Source organism: Anoplophora glabripennis, unplaced genomic scaffold (assembly GCF_000390285.2).
Source record: "Anoplophora glabripennis isolate ALB-LARVAE unplaced genomic scaffold, Agla_2.0 scaffold503, whole genome shotgun sequence".
Taxonomy (NCBI): Eukaryota; Metazoa; Arthropoda; class Insecta; order Coleoptera; family Cerambycidae; genus Anoplophora; species Anoplophora glabripennis.
This window is the reverse complement of record NW_019416593.1, coordinates 329,243-344,868: the sequence shown is the minus strand read 5'-3', so window position 1 is coordinate 344,868 and position 15,626 is coordinate 329,243. Positions and strand designations below refer to the sequence as shown.

General features: G+C 34.0%; 1 protein-coding gene across 1 annotated transcript in view; it reads left to right on the top strand.

The window, feature by feature from the left end:
- The window catches only part of LOC108914826 (neurobeachin), a 265,755-nt gene that overhangs the window by 31,710 nt on the left and 218,419 nt on the right, over nucleotides 1-15,626 (top strand). Inside the window, exons 23-26 of the mRNA XM_023455027.1 lie at nucleotides 1,353-2,102; nucleotides 4,376-4,699; nucleotides 4,753-4,873; nucleotides 4,942-5,078. Of these exons, the coding sequence (XP_023310795.1) occupies nucleotides 1,353-2,102; nucleotides 4,376-4,699; nucleotides 4,753-4,873; nucleotides 4,942-5,078 (1,332 nt within the window). The remainder of the gene's footprint in view (nucleotides 1-1,352; nucleotides 2,103-4,375; nucleotides 4,700-4,752; nucleotides 4,874-4,941; nucleotides 5,079-15,626) is intronic.

Genomic DNA, 15,626 nt, shown 5'->3' with positions numbered 1-15,626 from the left:
CGGGAGAATATTACTTAGTACTTGTGAGAATGGAGGATAGTTTATAGACCTTTCCACTAACTTTGCTTTGCTGTTGCGGCGTGCCTCTCAACAGGTAAACGCCAGGCAGCGCCCCTCTCTGGGACACGGGTTCTCTATTAATTACACTTTGGATGGGATTAGGCATGCTCGAGGTTGTGACAGTGCTCGTGTTAAGAAGGTAATGCATTCTGCTCGACTTTGTGTAAATTTTTCAAACAATCCACCCGTTCCAAAACCACTTATCCTTAGATAAATCCTACGTGGGTAAATAAAAATCCAGAAGGTCACAAACTTCATTATCTGAAACCAGCGGCGAGAGGTGAAAATTAAAATCACATTTTGATAATAAAATGTGGGACTCATATCATTTCTTAGGAGAATATTTCAGTGGTCCACTTGGAGGGGCACTCATAATTTCATAAAATTACAGCATTAGCAACAATTTAGAAAAATGAAGCGTTAGTATCTAAGATTAAATATGTATAACTTAGTTTTCTGATAAAAAAAAAGTTGATTGCGAAAAAAATATATTTTGTAAATAATTGTGTAACTTTTTTCGTGATTTCAGGGTCCCTATTTTAATTTTTTGATGAGCAGATTTCATTAGAATTTTTTTCATTATGAGAAACCATCCCCTAAAAATTGATATGGCTCCTGTGTTTTTTATCAAAATATGATCACTCAGTCACCACTATACCAAACCCAAAAAATATTTTTCGTTATTTTGTACTTCCTGTATTTCTACCTAATGGAAACTTTATTAAAAACATATTATTATTTTTTTTTGTTGTAAATTGGCGTTTAGAATATTCATTTTTATTAGAACAGTATTTCTTTGTAAAATTTTGTATATTTAATGGAAAATGTATATATACCCATTGCATGTTGCATGAATTAATATTTTTAGCTAACATTTAACAAATTGATAAGATGTTATAAATTTTATTTGAACCTATAGTCCTACATATGAATTGAACTGTAAATAAAACCATATCTTCTCTGTCCTTCATTATACTCACCCATCATAAATATACGCCCTGTATTTATAATGTACTTTGTCCCATCTACTATCATATGTGTTTCTAAATAAACAATTTTATAGCGAAAAACAATTGGAAATGGTCAACGGTTTGACACTTTTCACAAAAATCTTGATTTTTTTAAATATCCTTCGTAAGATTAACGCAACTTTCTGATATATTTAATTTTGTGTACAAAAAAAAATTCTTTATAATTGACAAAATTGTTTATTAGTAAATGGAACAATCCCCAGCATATATATAGTATTAACATCACTAAACAAGGTCTATTATATTTTGTGTACTTCCCAGAGTACAGATTCCATCGAGGAGGTGAATTCCGTCAACTCCGCCGAGACCAACAACCTCGGCTCAAATAACGAAATCCCCCTTGACGATAACGAGAAGGTCCTCAGCACTGATGAAAATTGGACTGACATAAACCTTAACGAAGAGGGTGATATCAAGGAGGAAGTTAGAAACTTGCAAAATATGTCCCACTCTCACTCTGGTGTCGTCGATATGGAAGGGAACATCCACTCGGAAAGGGGAGAGAAACACCACCCAGAAATATCCGTAGTGCGAGTACCGGATGGCGTTTTACATGCCCCGACGCAAATGAGACCCGATGATTTACCAGTGAATAATTTGGTGGATCATATCTCTCTCCCCACACCTTCTAGAGAGGCTTCCTTGACACAGAAACTAGAAATGGCCCTCGGATCGGTCTGTCCACTTCTTAGAGAGATAATGGTGGATTTCGCTCCATTCCTATCTAAAACCTTAGTTGGGTCTCACGGTCAAGAACTGCTAATGGAAGGAAAGGGCCTTACCACTTTCAAGAACAGCAATTCCGTTGTGGAGTTGGTAATGCTGCTGTGTTCGCAGGAATGGCAGAACTCGTTGCAGAAACACGCAGGTCTCGCATTCATCGAATTAATAAACGAGGGACGATTGTTGTCGCATGCGATGAAAGACCATATTGTGAGAGTTGCGAATGAAGCTGAGTTTATTTTGAACAGGATGAGGGCGGACGATGTTGTGAAACATGCTGATTTTGAGGTTAGTTTTGGTTATTGTAGTATCTTCGTAATTATTTAGGTATTTTGAATTTTTTGATAATTATATAGAACAGCACAGTTTCATATGAATATAACATTTTCAAGGATGTTGAGAGTTATTTTCTGAAAAACTGTAAAACTGTGTTTCCTCAAGAAATTGCGGAGATTAAAATTATTGCAGTTTTTCCAAGAACTAGTTCAGTGCTAGTACATACTGAGTTGTACAAACTGAAAATGCTATTAGTTTTGAATAACCAGAACGTCTACTACTGAGAAAGTAGTTAATTGTTCAAAATTTAACTATGCACGTTGTAACACATAACAAGTGAATGTTTCGAAAACCTTTTCTGCCACAGAGTTCCTAGTTTTGTAGATAGACACACGTTGAACTTAGAGATGAAAATACTATATTGCGCACTTGCAAAAAATCCCTGTCATTCATGTTTATTTTGTAAATAAGAGTGACGGGTACGTTATGAGAGAGTCACCATCTAGTATTTTTATTCTTAACTTCAACCGAAAAGTCTAATGTGACAGTTTTTTTGTTTTATTTAACTACTTTGTAGGGATTTTAATACCTGAAATTTTGTCGACAGAATTTATGTTTTAATCAGTTATAACGACCTTTAAGGGACCGTTTGTTTACGGTTGTTATGACCGATGGACGTAATAAGCAATTACATATATTTTATTTAAAATTTTTATAGAAAAAATGAGAAATTTACAATACAAGTCTTTAAATTATGTACAGTGCCGCCCCTTTCAAAGTGGACGACTCTTATAAGCAAATTGTCTATAATTGGCCTTTGTGAAGCTGACTTGAAAATGTGAGGTTCAAATCGGCTGTCATTATGTCAAATTTAATGTGTATCTATCATACTAGTTCTAGTGAGCAAAACTAATTATTTATTTTTCCAATACTGAAATATATTATACATTCTAACGGCCATTCATTCGCTGTTAATGAGATCTAGAAATAAAACACTTTTCGTCCTCAAAAAAACGCGATTCATAAAGTTAGTATTTTGTCCGAGCACCATTTTTGTCTATAACACTGCAATTTGCACGGCATTGATAAAATTAATGTTCTTGTGTAATCCATGCTTTTTCAATTGCCTCCCAAAGTTCTTCGACGTTAGCTGGATGGAAGTTTCTGTCATAATTTTTTTTTACCATATATCCCCAGGCGTTCTCGATAGGAGTGTTGTTATTAATGAACCATTCTGACGCAACTCTTGAGGTGTAAATTGCACAGTTATCCTGATGGAAAATGAAATTCTGAGGATACAGCATGGTCACGGATGTCAACATAACTTTTTCCATTATGCGCACATAGCTCAGTCCAGTGAGGCGCTCTTTTAATCCTCCAACAAACACCAGGACCTTGGCAACTTATCCAATTCCAAAAGTTAATGGAGAATTTTCAGAAGTTGTCCGGGCTTCCTACAAATTGTCTTGCAAACTCTAACCTCTGTTTATACTGGGGAGTCAAAGTAACTGTATTTGCGGCCACATAATTCTTCAGCTTCGAATCTTTCACCCATTTCCTTGCAGTTCGCACAGATCCAGGAAAATTCGTCTCAACGGAAGCCGTTACTGCCGTGTCAAAAGGATTTATTCTTAGATGGTGCTTACTTTTCGACACACATCTCCTTGAACATAACGCACGTGACCCTCCGCAATCCATTTTTCTTTGAGTTTAAATATGCTGTTCTTGCATACATGCAGATCATCCGCAATGACCAATCATTCTAAAGTAAAGTTATAGCTCTCACTTTCTCTGGTTCCGTTAAACGCGGCATCTTGAATTACCAAGCAAATCACTATTGACACTGATATATAAAAACTTGTCATAATAAGAAAAGTAGACCACATCACATTAGAAAAATAAATCGTCCACTTTCAAAGGGCCGCCAGTGTATATTGCTTTGTGTTCAAAAGATCTTGCGCGCTTCATTTTCAATGAATTTTTTTTTTAATAAAGATTATTTTATTTCTATTCTCCCAAATTGTTTAAATCATACTGTGAGAAGCCACATTCTTTTGCTTTTTTCTTGGGGGGAGGAAGCGGTGCATGGATTCTATGTAAATGTAATAAAATTGCGTCGCTATATCCGAAATGTTGTAAACAATATCTATAATATGGGATTTCTATAGGATTTAATCGGGACTTCCAAATTCCGCTGTTTTTATACTTATAGTAAGTAGTTCCGTTATGTTTTCTATCTTTTTGTTTTTGACAATGATTGTTTTATCTTCTGTTTTCATTTTTAGTCGCAATGTGCCCAAACCTTAGTAGACCGCAAGGAGGAAGAAAGAATGTGCGACCACCTGATCACTTCGGCTAGAAGACGCGACAACGTCACCGCGAGCAGGCTTTTAGAGAAAGTTAGGAACATAATGTCGAATAAACACGGAGCTTGGGGTTACATGGACCCCATGGAATCCAAACTGAACGAATTCTGGAAGTTAGACGCGTGGGAGGACGACGCGAGGAGAAGGAAACGTTTCGTTCACAATCCCCTTGGCACCACCCACCCCGAAGCTAGTCTAAAAGCGGCTATCGAGCACGGAGCTCCCGAAGATGCCATTCTTCAGGTAGTAAATGCTGTTATATGGCAAGGAAAGTTGCTTATATTTGTGATTTTTAGGCGAGGGAAGAGTTCCACGCACATCTGGCGGCAACGAGAGGTCAACTGCAGATGCAGAGCGACCTCATGGATGACAGTGAACTTTTGACAGATGATAGGGAATTAGATAATGACCTTAGTGGTAAGTACCATAAGAGTAGTTAGAAATGGAAGTGTTTTTAACAGTTGCTAAGGAAAATATGTTTCTAGGTCCTGTAAATATAAGTACGAAAGCAAAGTTAGTCGCTCCGGGGATAGTTGCACCGGGAATGGTTTCTATTACGTCTGCCGAGCTTTACTTTGAAGTTGACGAGGATGAGGAGGAGTTCAAGAGGATCGACAGTGAGGTAAGTGGCGTTTTTCTTCAGTGCATATGTCGATATCATGTATTCAACAAAATATGCACTCGAAATAATGAGTTTCGTCTTGTTATTGCATAGGTTAAAATAAGATTTCTTTGCAGAAGTGAAATTAAAAAAAAAGGTCAAAAATGCACAAAAATTAATACATTTTGGTCCTATTAAATTTACTCTATCTATCTGTTTTCTTAAAGTTGATCTGTAAATTATAAACATAAAATGGGGTCAACAACTGACCATTGTGAAGCCTCTTCTTTATAAGGAGCGACAATTAATAATTATATGAGTGAGCAAAAAAAATATTCTCATAGGCTTAATTTTTATTGTTTATGAATTTGTGAAGAAAAAGAAGATAGAAGATAAATGCTCTTATAGGATGAATATAAGTTTGAAAATTTTTGAAACCAAATTTCGATAATTTACCACATATCCTGATCTAAAATACAACAACTATTAAGTTTTGATAGTTTCATTTACATACAGGGTGTTTGTAAATAAGTGTAAAATATTTTAGGGGGTGGTTGCCGAGTTTATTTTGTTAAAAAAAGGTTTATATAAATGTAGGTCAAAATATGTTTTATATCCGAGATACAGTGTTTAAATTTTAATTTTTTATTTATTTTTTTTCTAATTTCAGTTTTAAAGCTATTGACTCGAAATTTGATTTGTATTTTATTTAGAAATATTAACAGCAACCTACTAGATAATGTATCAATAGAAATTAAAAATACACAATTTGCAATAAAATGTTTTATTTTCTTTCTGAACATATTTCTAAAAAAATATCAAAACGGGAAAAAGTCAGTGGTGTACCATTTTTTTTTATTAAAAAAATGTGGCATTCTCGCACGAACGTCACTGGTGCAAGTAGAAATATTCGGATCACCCCAAAAAATGCACATTTATCCCTCCAAAGCATTTTTCAAATTTCTAGTCAATATCTTTAAAACTGAAATAATTAATAAAAATAAATAAATAATTAAAATTTAAACACTGTATCTCGAAAACAAAGCATGTTTCGACCTACATTTATACGAACTTTCTTTCACAAAATAATTTCGGCAATCACCCCCTAAAATATTTCGCACTTATTTACAAACACCCTGTATATAGTCCAAATTGACATATTTTTGAGGTAAATGACAACATTGGCTGTGGCACTTACAATTAATCAATTTAGGAACTTTATTTCATCTACAATTTCGGCACCATCTTCTATTGAACTGCTAAAAATTCAATTTTTTCAAATAGGAAAGGGTGTCGAGTAACACCTTATTAGAAAAACCTCAAAATTATCAGTTTAGTGGAATAAATTTTAAAATTATCCGCTTGAACAATTTTTTTTTATTTAGGTAGCAGCTGCCTAGGCTTTTTTCTTTTTATATTCATATGAAGGAAGTAAAGTTACATAATTTTAATATTCAATTTTTAAAATTAATAAATTAACTAACTTTCTTTTAGTTGATACTAAACAACAATTTTATGTAATTTATTTCAAAAAATTAAGCAGCTCAAATTTAAAGATCATTAGAAAATCTTGCAAGTTTTTTTTTGAGAAAATTTTGAAATTTGAATGTAAAAGAAAATTGTAAGCATTGAATTATGCCAAATTATTATATTTAACTACATTGATTGATTTAGAAATACTCTGAAATTTAAAAGTAATAATGATGTCCCGGGATGAAATTTGGGCAATTAAAGTAACTCATTACCAATATGCCTGGATTATACAGGAGCAGACGAAATTATCCATTTATTTATACATCTTTGGCAGCGTTGCCAAATTTAACATTTTTCTTTGATAGTTTGATTCCTCTCTCACTTTGCTTAAAAAAAGGTATACCGTATATCAGTCGATATAAATTAAACTTGGAAATGAACATTACCATGAGTTACTTTAATTGCCCAAATTTCATTGTTGTCATGGTAACGACTTAGAAGATATAATTGGAATTTGTTTTTCAAACTTCTTTCTTTGAAGGCGAATAACTCCACAACGAAGTCCGATAGGAAAAAAAATTATATCGAGTACTACATCTATTTTGACCTCCCCTGTATACCCCTTCATTTTTCACATGACCTTTCCGGACACCCTGTATATTTGCAAAATATTTTTTTAACGATAGACACAAAATATTTCCATGCTTTTTGCATTTTGTTTAGTTATAAGCTCGAAAAATGAAACATTATCAAATTAAAATTTACAGATAGAAAAATAAAAAGAGTTCCTAATTGTATTTGTTTGTAGATTATGAAATATATATATATATATACATATACATATATATAATGAATTAGGATATTCATTCGAAATAGGTATATCTATTTATATAAATGCATTTTGGCGCNATATATATAATTGCAGCCTTTATTAACAAGATATTAGACTCCGACATTTTAATCTTTTATTTCGTAACGAAAATCCCTTGGTTCAAAATATGACTATTTTAATTTTCGCTAACCGCCGGCTGATATAGAGCATGGTCGCAAAATATTGTCTCTAAACATTAAATACAACAGGAAATTTTTATAAGATTTTTGAATGATTTTTTATATCGTTTCTTTTTTTTTGAAAAACCGCATTTAAAAAAGTTTTGTTAAATTTCTAGCCATTTAAACCCTCAATGTCTTCAAAATTTTTATTGCAGTTTGTTACCAATACTAACTAAACCAAATAATGTAGAACTTTCGAAAAAATGTCATAGGGAATTTTACCTTAATTTTTATAGGGAAAATTATGCCCTAATTTTTTTATTTGTAGTTTTTGTACACCTTGTATAATAAATAGTATATAATCAAATTCATTCTAAATTCGTAATAGCTTCTAACTTTTACGTTGTCTTAAGCATATTTACAAGAAATCAAACAGACATATTGATTAAAATTATTGTTAATATATATAATTTCATTTGAATTTTGTATTTATTGCGGCTTGTCTTTCCAGCTATAATTTCTCTCTCAGACAGAACGATCAGGAAGTTTAATTTCCACTCATTAATAATATAATTAATAGGTCACATGAATTATTCATTTTTTCGACTTACAAAATATATGGAGACTGATTTATTGCAATATTTATTAGCGTGCTGATAAATAATTCATCGAATTTATAACTTAATAGGCAGGCATCCGAAAATAAAATGTTCAGCGTTTAATTACGGTTTTTTTAAAAAAGGAAATCTGATACCCGATAATTATAAAGAATTATGTCGCGGCTATACAAAGTATCGTACTTTTTGAAAGATACAAAGTACACATTTGAAAAAAAAAACGTTATTTCTTCCATTTTTGGGTTTGTACTTAGTTTGTGAATCTCAATGTGAATCAACTCTGACACTGACTTAGTTTAGGTGAACTACATAATACCAATCCACCTGACATGACAATTGGGCGCCAGGCCAGGAAAAACGAACGGCTAACGTTAATTCAGCGAAATATGAGTGGTCGAATTTGTTACTGCCTTATTTTATTACATTTACTTCAATTTTCAGTTTATCGGTTTACTATTCTTTGTAATAAAGAAACAAATATTGCGACTTTCTGCATGACGTATTCATTTTTATTGGAATCGAAATAGAATTTATATATAATTTTATAAAGTTATTTCAGTCTTTATTGACGGTACAGTGTGTTTGTGTGTCATCATTGTTCAATTTCTTTTTATATGAAAAAACGTATACGAATCAAGAAAGCGTAGATTTGACAACAATGCATGTTCTACGGAACGCGTATATCAATATTCTCAATAGAGCTGCGACAGATCCTAATTCCTTGATAAGTCGAGGAAGTTTACGATTATTTATTTATGCTGGGAGCAAATCCGACAAAAAACGTTTACTATTCGCGTGACATTTTAATCCTCTTAAAATTATTCGCATAGCTATTGGAATTAATTGCGCTCAAAAGTAATTATTGACAATTTTATTCCGGCATAATTTATCTAGATGGGACCGATCGGGAAGTCAAACTAGCATTAATTTATATCGCGATTAATGAATTATTCATTTTCCAATTTAAATCGTATTAAATAATTTCCTGCATAATTTAATCCGCGATTTTTTTTTGCGTACCTATCCGAATTAGCATCGCAAACATGCCCGAGACAACGCCACGCCACAACTACCTATGTAATTTGCATTCGATCAAAAGTCCATTTTTCTCCTCGCCCGGACATACCCGCACGGTACGTTAATAAATTTCAGGTATAATTAGAGACGCAGTTTCAATTTCACCGAGTGTTATTTAGGAGTAGTTAAATATCTTTGTTTTTTAGAGAAACCATTTATCAGCCGCCCGGGTTTATTGAAATTAGCCATGCGCGTTGCATATTCATCGGGAAAATGATAAATCATCGCGGGCAGGGGCGTGGCCGGCCGACAGCCTTATGTAAACATGCCTAAAATGTTACAAGTTGGGCCTTAATAATGGGTCTCTTAACTGGCCTCGGCACAGGACGGACCTGGCGGCCACGGCGATTAGCCGTTCCTCCCCTAACTACCGGGCCCACGGAAAATGTAAACATTTTGACACACTTTCGATTCGCCCTTTTCCATTGTGAAGCATAGAAGAATTGCCATGTATTTGTAAGCGCGTTTGAGCATTAGATTTATTCTTTCTAACAGTTGGAAAGACGAATGTATAATCGATTGCATGACTTCGATAAACGTAAACTATTCCACCTTATTTATTAACAGATTGAGATATTTGCGTTGGTGTTCCGTTGCGGAGTGTGTTGTAGATTGACACACGCGATTATTCACCGGTATTGGCCAATGTTGGCCATGGCAGAATGGGTTCATTCGTAGTATTTAACTTACTTGTTTTTACGTTTTCCATAGGTCTTAATCTCCTAAATATGTGGTCTTATTGCCTTCTTACACCAGGATTTACAATTATAGTTACTGTTTCGAAAGATTAATCGTTTTTTTTATTACAATTTGTAATGACGTTTCTTTTTTGATTAGGTTTTTAGCTTAAATTCGTTTGTTTCTGTCTGCTTTCATACATAGAAATATATTGTCCCCTTTCTCACGTACAGGCGCATCTAACAAAAATGACAAAACTCAGTTATGAATTTACTTGTTCTCACATATGGCAACATTCAGTTATGACATTATTTGAGAAAACGATTAATTTTTAAGGGACTTACACATCGTTCAATATTTTATAAACGCAAATACTTCACGTCCATCTTTACTTCTCGAGCGCTATAGAAGATAATAATCGCACATGTTTTCAAGATCATGCATTTTAGGTATAAGACGTGACTAAAAAATGAGATTTCTTGTCTTGTCTAGAAAACTTGCATTTTTATGGACAAGCCTGCTTTTGTTTGGGAAGACCTTAAAAATTCCGGCTTTTGTCGAGGCGCATATAAAAATTTCTGTCTAACTTAGGAATTTTGGTTTTGCTTCGTAATCAATGTCTTTCGCTTAGTATCACTATTTAGACGTATTATTTTAGGAAAACAAACAATTACTTAACACAAATACTTAATGAACGCAATTGCTTCACATCCGCAGTTGCTTCACTTTCGCAGTTGCTTCACTTTCGCAATTGCTTCACTTTCGCAATTGCTTCACGTCCGCATTTACTTCACATCCACTTTTACTTCACGGGCGTTATGTTAGCCGATAGTCGCTCATTTTTTCAAGGTCGCAGGTTTTAGATGCATGACAAGACACGTTATATAGAAAGTTACATTTTTCATTGGAATAAGTTCGTAAAAGTGTAATTTAGTGATGAGGTTGGCGGAACAAGTAATTGTTATTTTTAACAGTATTTTTAAGTACACTTAATGCCTTGAAGTATCATATTATATATTATATAATATTAATAATTGTTTTATTTTAATTAATGTGGTAAGTGCCTACAGCTGTATAATTATTCCTTAAAAGACAAGTAGACGCGTATCCATAAGCGTCCAGCTGTGATCCTTACGGAAATGGTAATTTAACTACAGCGTATCTAAAAAACAAATTTGAATTTTCTTCGTCTTGTCCGTATTAAATGGGATCACCGCATTTAGCATCGCTTCTAGAAGAACAAGTCTCGAGTTAGTTTAGTCATGGGAAAGGCATTTTACTAAGACAGGCACAGGCGGTAACATTAGCATTCCCGCTGGCCGTTTCTTTATTTCACCAGTAATTCCAACATCACTATTTCCTATCAGGCTTCCAATACAGTTCGTTTCAGCATAGTGTAGCCGTAGCCAATTGCGGCGAGAAAACCAAAATGACCGATTTCAAAAATAATCTGTGAAATCAATGTAATATTAGTGTTAATGACATTAATATGTCGCGGTTTGTTGCTCATCAAGTAATTTGCTATAATTCAAAATCTTTGGCTGAGTTGATGACAAAACATTTACTTTTCCGATATTAATGTTCCTATGGGTATTGATTTTTTGTCTTGAGATTTCTTGTCCATGAACGTGTTTTGGAAATTCATAGAATGTCCATAAGTGGAAATGAATATCACATTCTTGATTCACCCGTACACCTTTATATCCAAATCAATAAATTAAACATCCATAATACATCAATTTTGGTGATCAAAATGACTATCGAACCTAATTAAATCCATAAAACATCTTTTATGTAGTTCTGGCGGACATCATTATTATGCATATTCATAAAGTACGCTATTTTTCGGATGATACGATACAAAATGTTATTAAGAAAAGTTTTTGAGAGTGAAATACTCGCAATGCATGCAAAATTTAAATCTCACCTACTTTGACATTTTTATTGATTTTAGAATTTTTTAATCGTCACAATATTGATGAAAATTTATATATAAACGTAAAATTAACTATTCATATAGCTGGAGGTAGCTCGTTGAGAAAATTGCATGCATAGTTTATCGACCAGAACAATCACGCGACAGCTCTTCTACTACCGATAGACGCAGTGGTCAATCCACGGTGCTTCGAAACGACCTATAACCACCATGAGTTTTTTTTTCCGACGTTGGCCCCCCACCAAGACATACCAAGCGGAACACCCGCGCCCAAAACTCATTGCATAAATTACTGCTCCGGTTCAACAGAAGTATTATCAATTCAATGAACAAACTCGTATCAGGTTCGAATTAATTCCATGTTAATCCATAGATACGTAAGTTAAATATATAAAATTATTAGCCTGAAACAAGCCATAAGGTGGCCCGCGTTCCGAATACAAATGGCCTTTAATTAATTGCTGCATCGGTGTTACTTATAAAAAAAACGTGGAGACTTATATTTGGAGTAACATTTACATAATATCGTTTTGGGGCCAACGCCAACGGTGATATATGTGGGACTTGACGAAGCAATTTGTTGTCTTTATAGAAACAAGAGTTTTGATGTGTTTAATAATCTGGACGCGGCTACGGCCGGGCTGCATTAAAATTTATGACCGGTTATTTCAATTATAATAGATTCCGGTAGTGGGGCCAGATTGGTACAAATGTGTCCGTTTTTTATTATTTGAGAAGAGTGCCCAGGCAGTATGAGGATTTGGACGCAGAAAAGTTTACAAACGTTACTACGATTTCATACAGCGCGACATTCTGTCTGTCATTCGCCGTATGTTTTTTTCAATTTCCAATTGCTTCTTGTTATCAATAAGCATAGATGAGATCTCTTTAATAACGTATAAATATGGTAATCTGAGGAACCTAGAAGTAGGGGCAGCTGTGTCTTTTATTTCAATTGAACATTTTCCGGGCTTTTCGTAGTCGATTTAGACTACTGGAGGCACATCGGTTTATTCACGTAGTATATAATTAATTCCAAGTCCTCATTTAACTTGAAGTTATTTCAATTGATTATTTTTCTGTAGTTCCTACTTTTCCTTGTTCTTTCTTATTCATCTTTTTGATGGGTTCTGTTAGAATATTCATTTCCATGTGGATATTCTGCAGGGCTAAAGAAAAGGTGAACCCGAATTTTCCCCAGTTTGTTCATAAAACTCTCATTCTTCTATTCTGCGATGAGTCTTTGATGTCCGGTAATGACTATGAGGTTTTCTGGATCTAGTTGAATTTTCTTGATCTTGAGACATAACCATAAAGTACTCGTATGTCATATCTTAAATATCATTGCTACTTAATACATACTAGCCATAAAAGATTGCTTTGTAACATTGGCACAAAGTGATCTACTGAAGGTGCTATGAAAGCTTGACAAAGCGTGACAACGCTTCTTGCGTCTTTTATCTTGATAGATTCTCCTGCGGTATTCTCTGTTTTTCCCACTATTGTTTAATTTTGTGTAACACAACGAGTGTGTGAGTGGCGAATCGAATTATCCTTAGTCGGAAGGCTACATTTCAGAGAAGAGTTTTTGGGAGTTGTCATAATCGTGAGCCCTTTAGAATGTAATCATTGTATTGTTTCTTTCGAATGATAGAGGCTTGAATCTCAGTCACCACTTCCTTTTCAACTTTTCTTCGTTGGAGCTGTTTTATCTTCCTCTACACCGGGATCCCCACTTTGGCGATATACTCCTTTGTGCCCAAGATGATGGTTGTATGTCCATTATCTGTAGGAAGTATAGTAAAATCTACGTTTTGTCACAGTTATTTGATAATTTCTGAGTAGAAAATAAGTCTTTTCTAGGACACCAGAGGTTAATGATTTCTTTTTTGGGACTAAATAAAGCTACGAAACTAACATTGCTTCCTCAATTCTTGAACCCTCCACCTAGCCATTTTATAATACTCCGGTAAAGATCCCATGGGATTCAATAAGCTCTTAGATGCTTCCAAATTCGTAGGTAGGCCTACACAAGCTTTGCCGGCGAGCAGAAGACAAGAGTCTCAGCATCGCTGGCATTACATGGGGAATGATGGTGAAAGACGACATGGCACCCAACGTGGGGCCCGAATGTCCGAAACTCCAACGATAATAGTATTTAGTATTAGATGAAAGTTTTTATTGAGACATTCATAGTAGCATGAAAAGTTAAATTTGCCTTAAATAATAATTGTTAACTGTTTTATTTTAAAATATCGGAAATATTTTCGTAAATTTCTGCACTACGAATATTGCGCAAACACCATGATGTGATGTAAATTTGCGACCCGCACTGTGACATATTTTCTTTCGAGAATCAATTAATAGGCAACCCTCCTGTCCCGATATAAATCAATTGCTTAGCGTTGGTTCCTCTAAATGGGTGGTAGAGGATAATAAGCAGTGACTGCGCCCTATGGTGCAGGTGCTCCTTTAGGGACGACCAATTATTCGGCTACCTGCCGCGAATAGATTACATTTGAATGTCTTGGTTTCCTTTATTTTTTGTTTTCGGGATTTATTTACATAACCCCAGTATTACATTCGGATACTGAGTGGTCTGGTTGTATAAAAATATTAACGAAACTTTTACAAGTTTTTAACTTCGCTCGGATTAGTTCAATGGGATTCAGTACACAATTGTATAATAGCAATCAGTACATATTTCATATATTAGATTTTTTTTTTATGTATAATTCAATATGTTTTCCATTCAATTATTCCATAATTTGTTATGTTCTCCATACAAATATTGCCAATTTTTCTATTCATCGTCTATGGTAAGGCGTATTACCCATGACAATCACTGCACTGGATTCGATATGGACCATTATCCAAAAATCTGCGTACACTTCCTATATGTATGTGTAGTTGTTAATTATCGTCCCTACCCAGGAGATCTCTTTAATCCCGTAGAAAATCCATTTAAAAATGCTTATAAATTATCATATGCTCTTGATATCTTTCCAAACCTCGAATATCGTGTATCTTACATTTATCCATGTTTCGTGGATATAGTAAATTTACGGATCGTTGTCAATTTTATTTTTTTTTCTGCCACCTGTTTTAAGTTTTTTCCTTTTTTTATACATTCATCACGTTTTAACGCACGACAAACGCATTTGGTAAACACTTCTATACATTTCCAAGGCATGACTCACCGACATATATGCGCTCATTGTGGAATTCCCTTATACACATTGTTATTAAACGTATTATTGGAATGAAATGCGTGTTACACGTGCAGAGAATACACAAAATTATTTTGGCAGATTAACAAATAGTAAAAACTGTTGTTTCAAATAATACAAGTTATTAGTTGTCATTTCCCTGTTTTCATCAAATTGTGCAAAAAAAAACGGAAAATTGTATTTCAGTGAAAGCCGTTGGATAAATAATAAAAGTAGCTCGATAATTACAGTGGTAAATAATAATTGCACCGTGATGGACGTGCACTCGACCAACGAGGATTATTAATTACAAAATTATACCTTATAATTTTGAGAATTACCTATTATTTAAGCTTCATTGCTGAAACGTTAATTTGAATATTCATTTACTTCACCAGTGTTTAATTCGAGAAACATGCGTCTTTTGCGCGTCATGTAGAGAGGCTGCAACGTTGCCAGATGTCTGATTATTGAAAAAATGTATTCCTTAAAATTCTTCAGCCAATTACTCATACAATAAATACAATCATTTGTCTTGCATCTCATCTAGAAGTCTACAAGTCGAATGCAAACATTATTTTCTAAC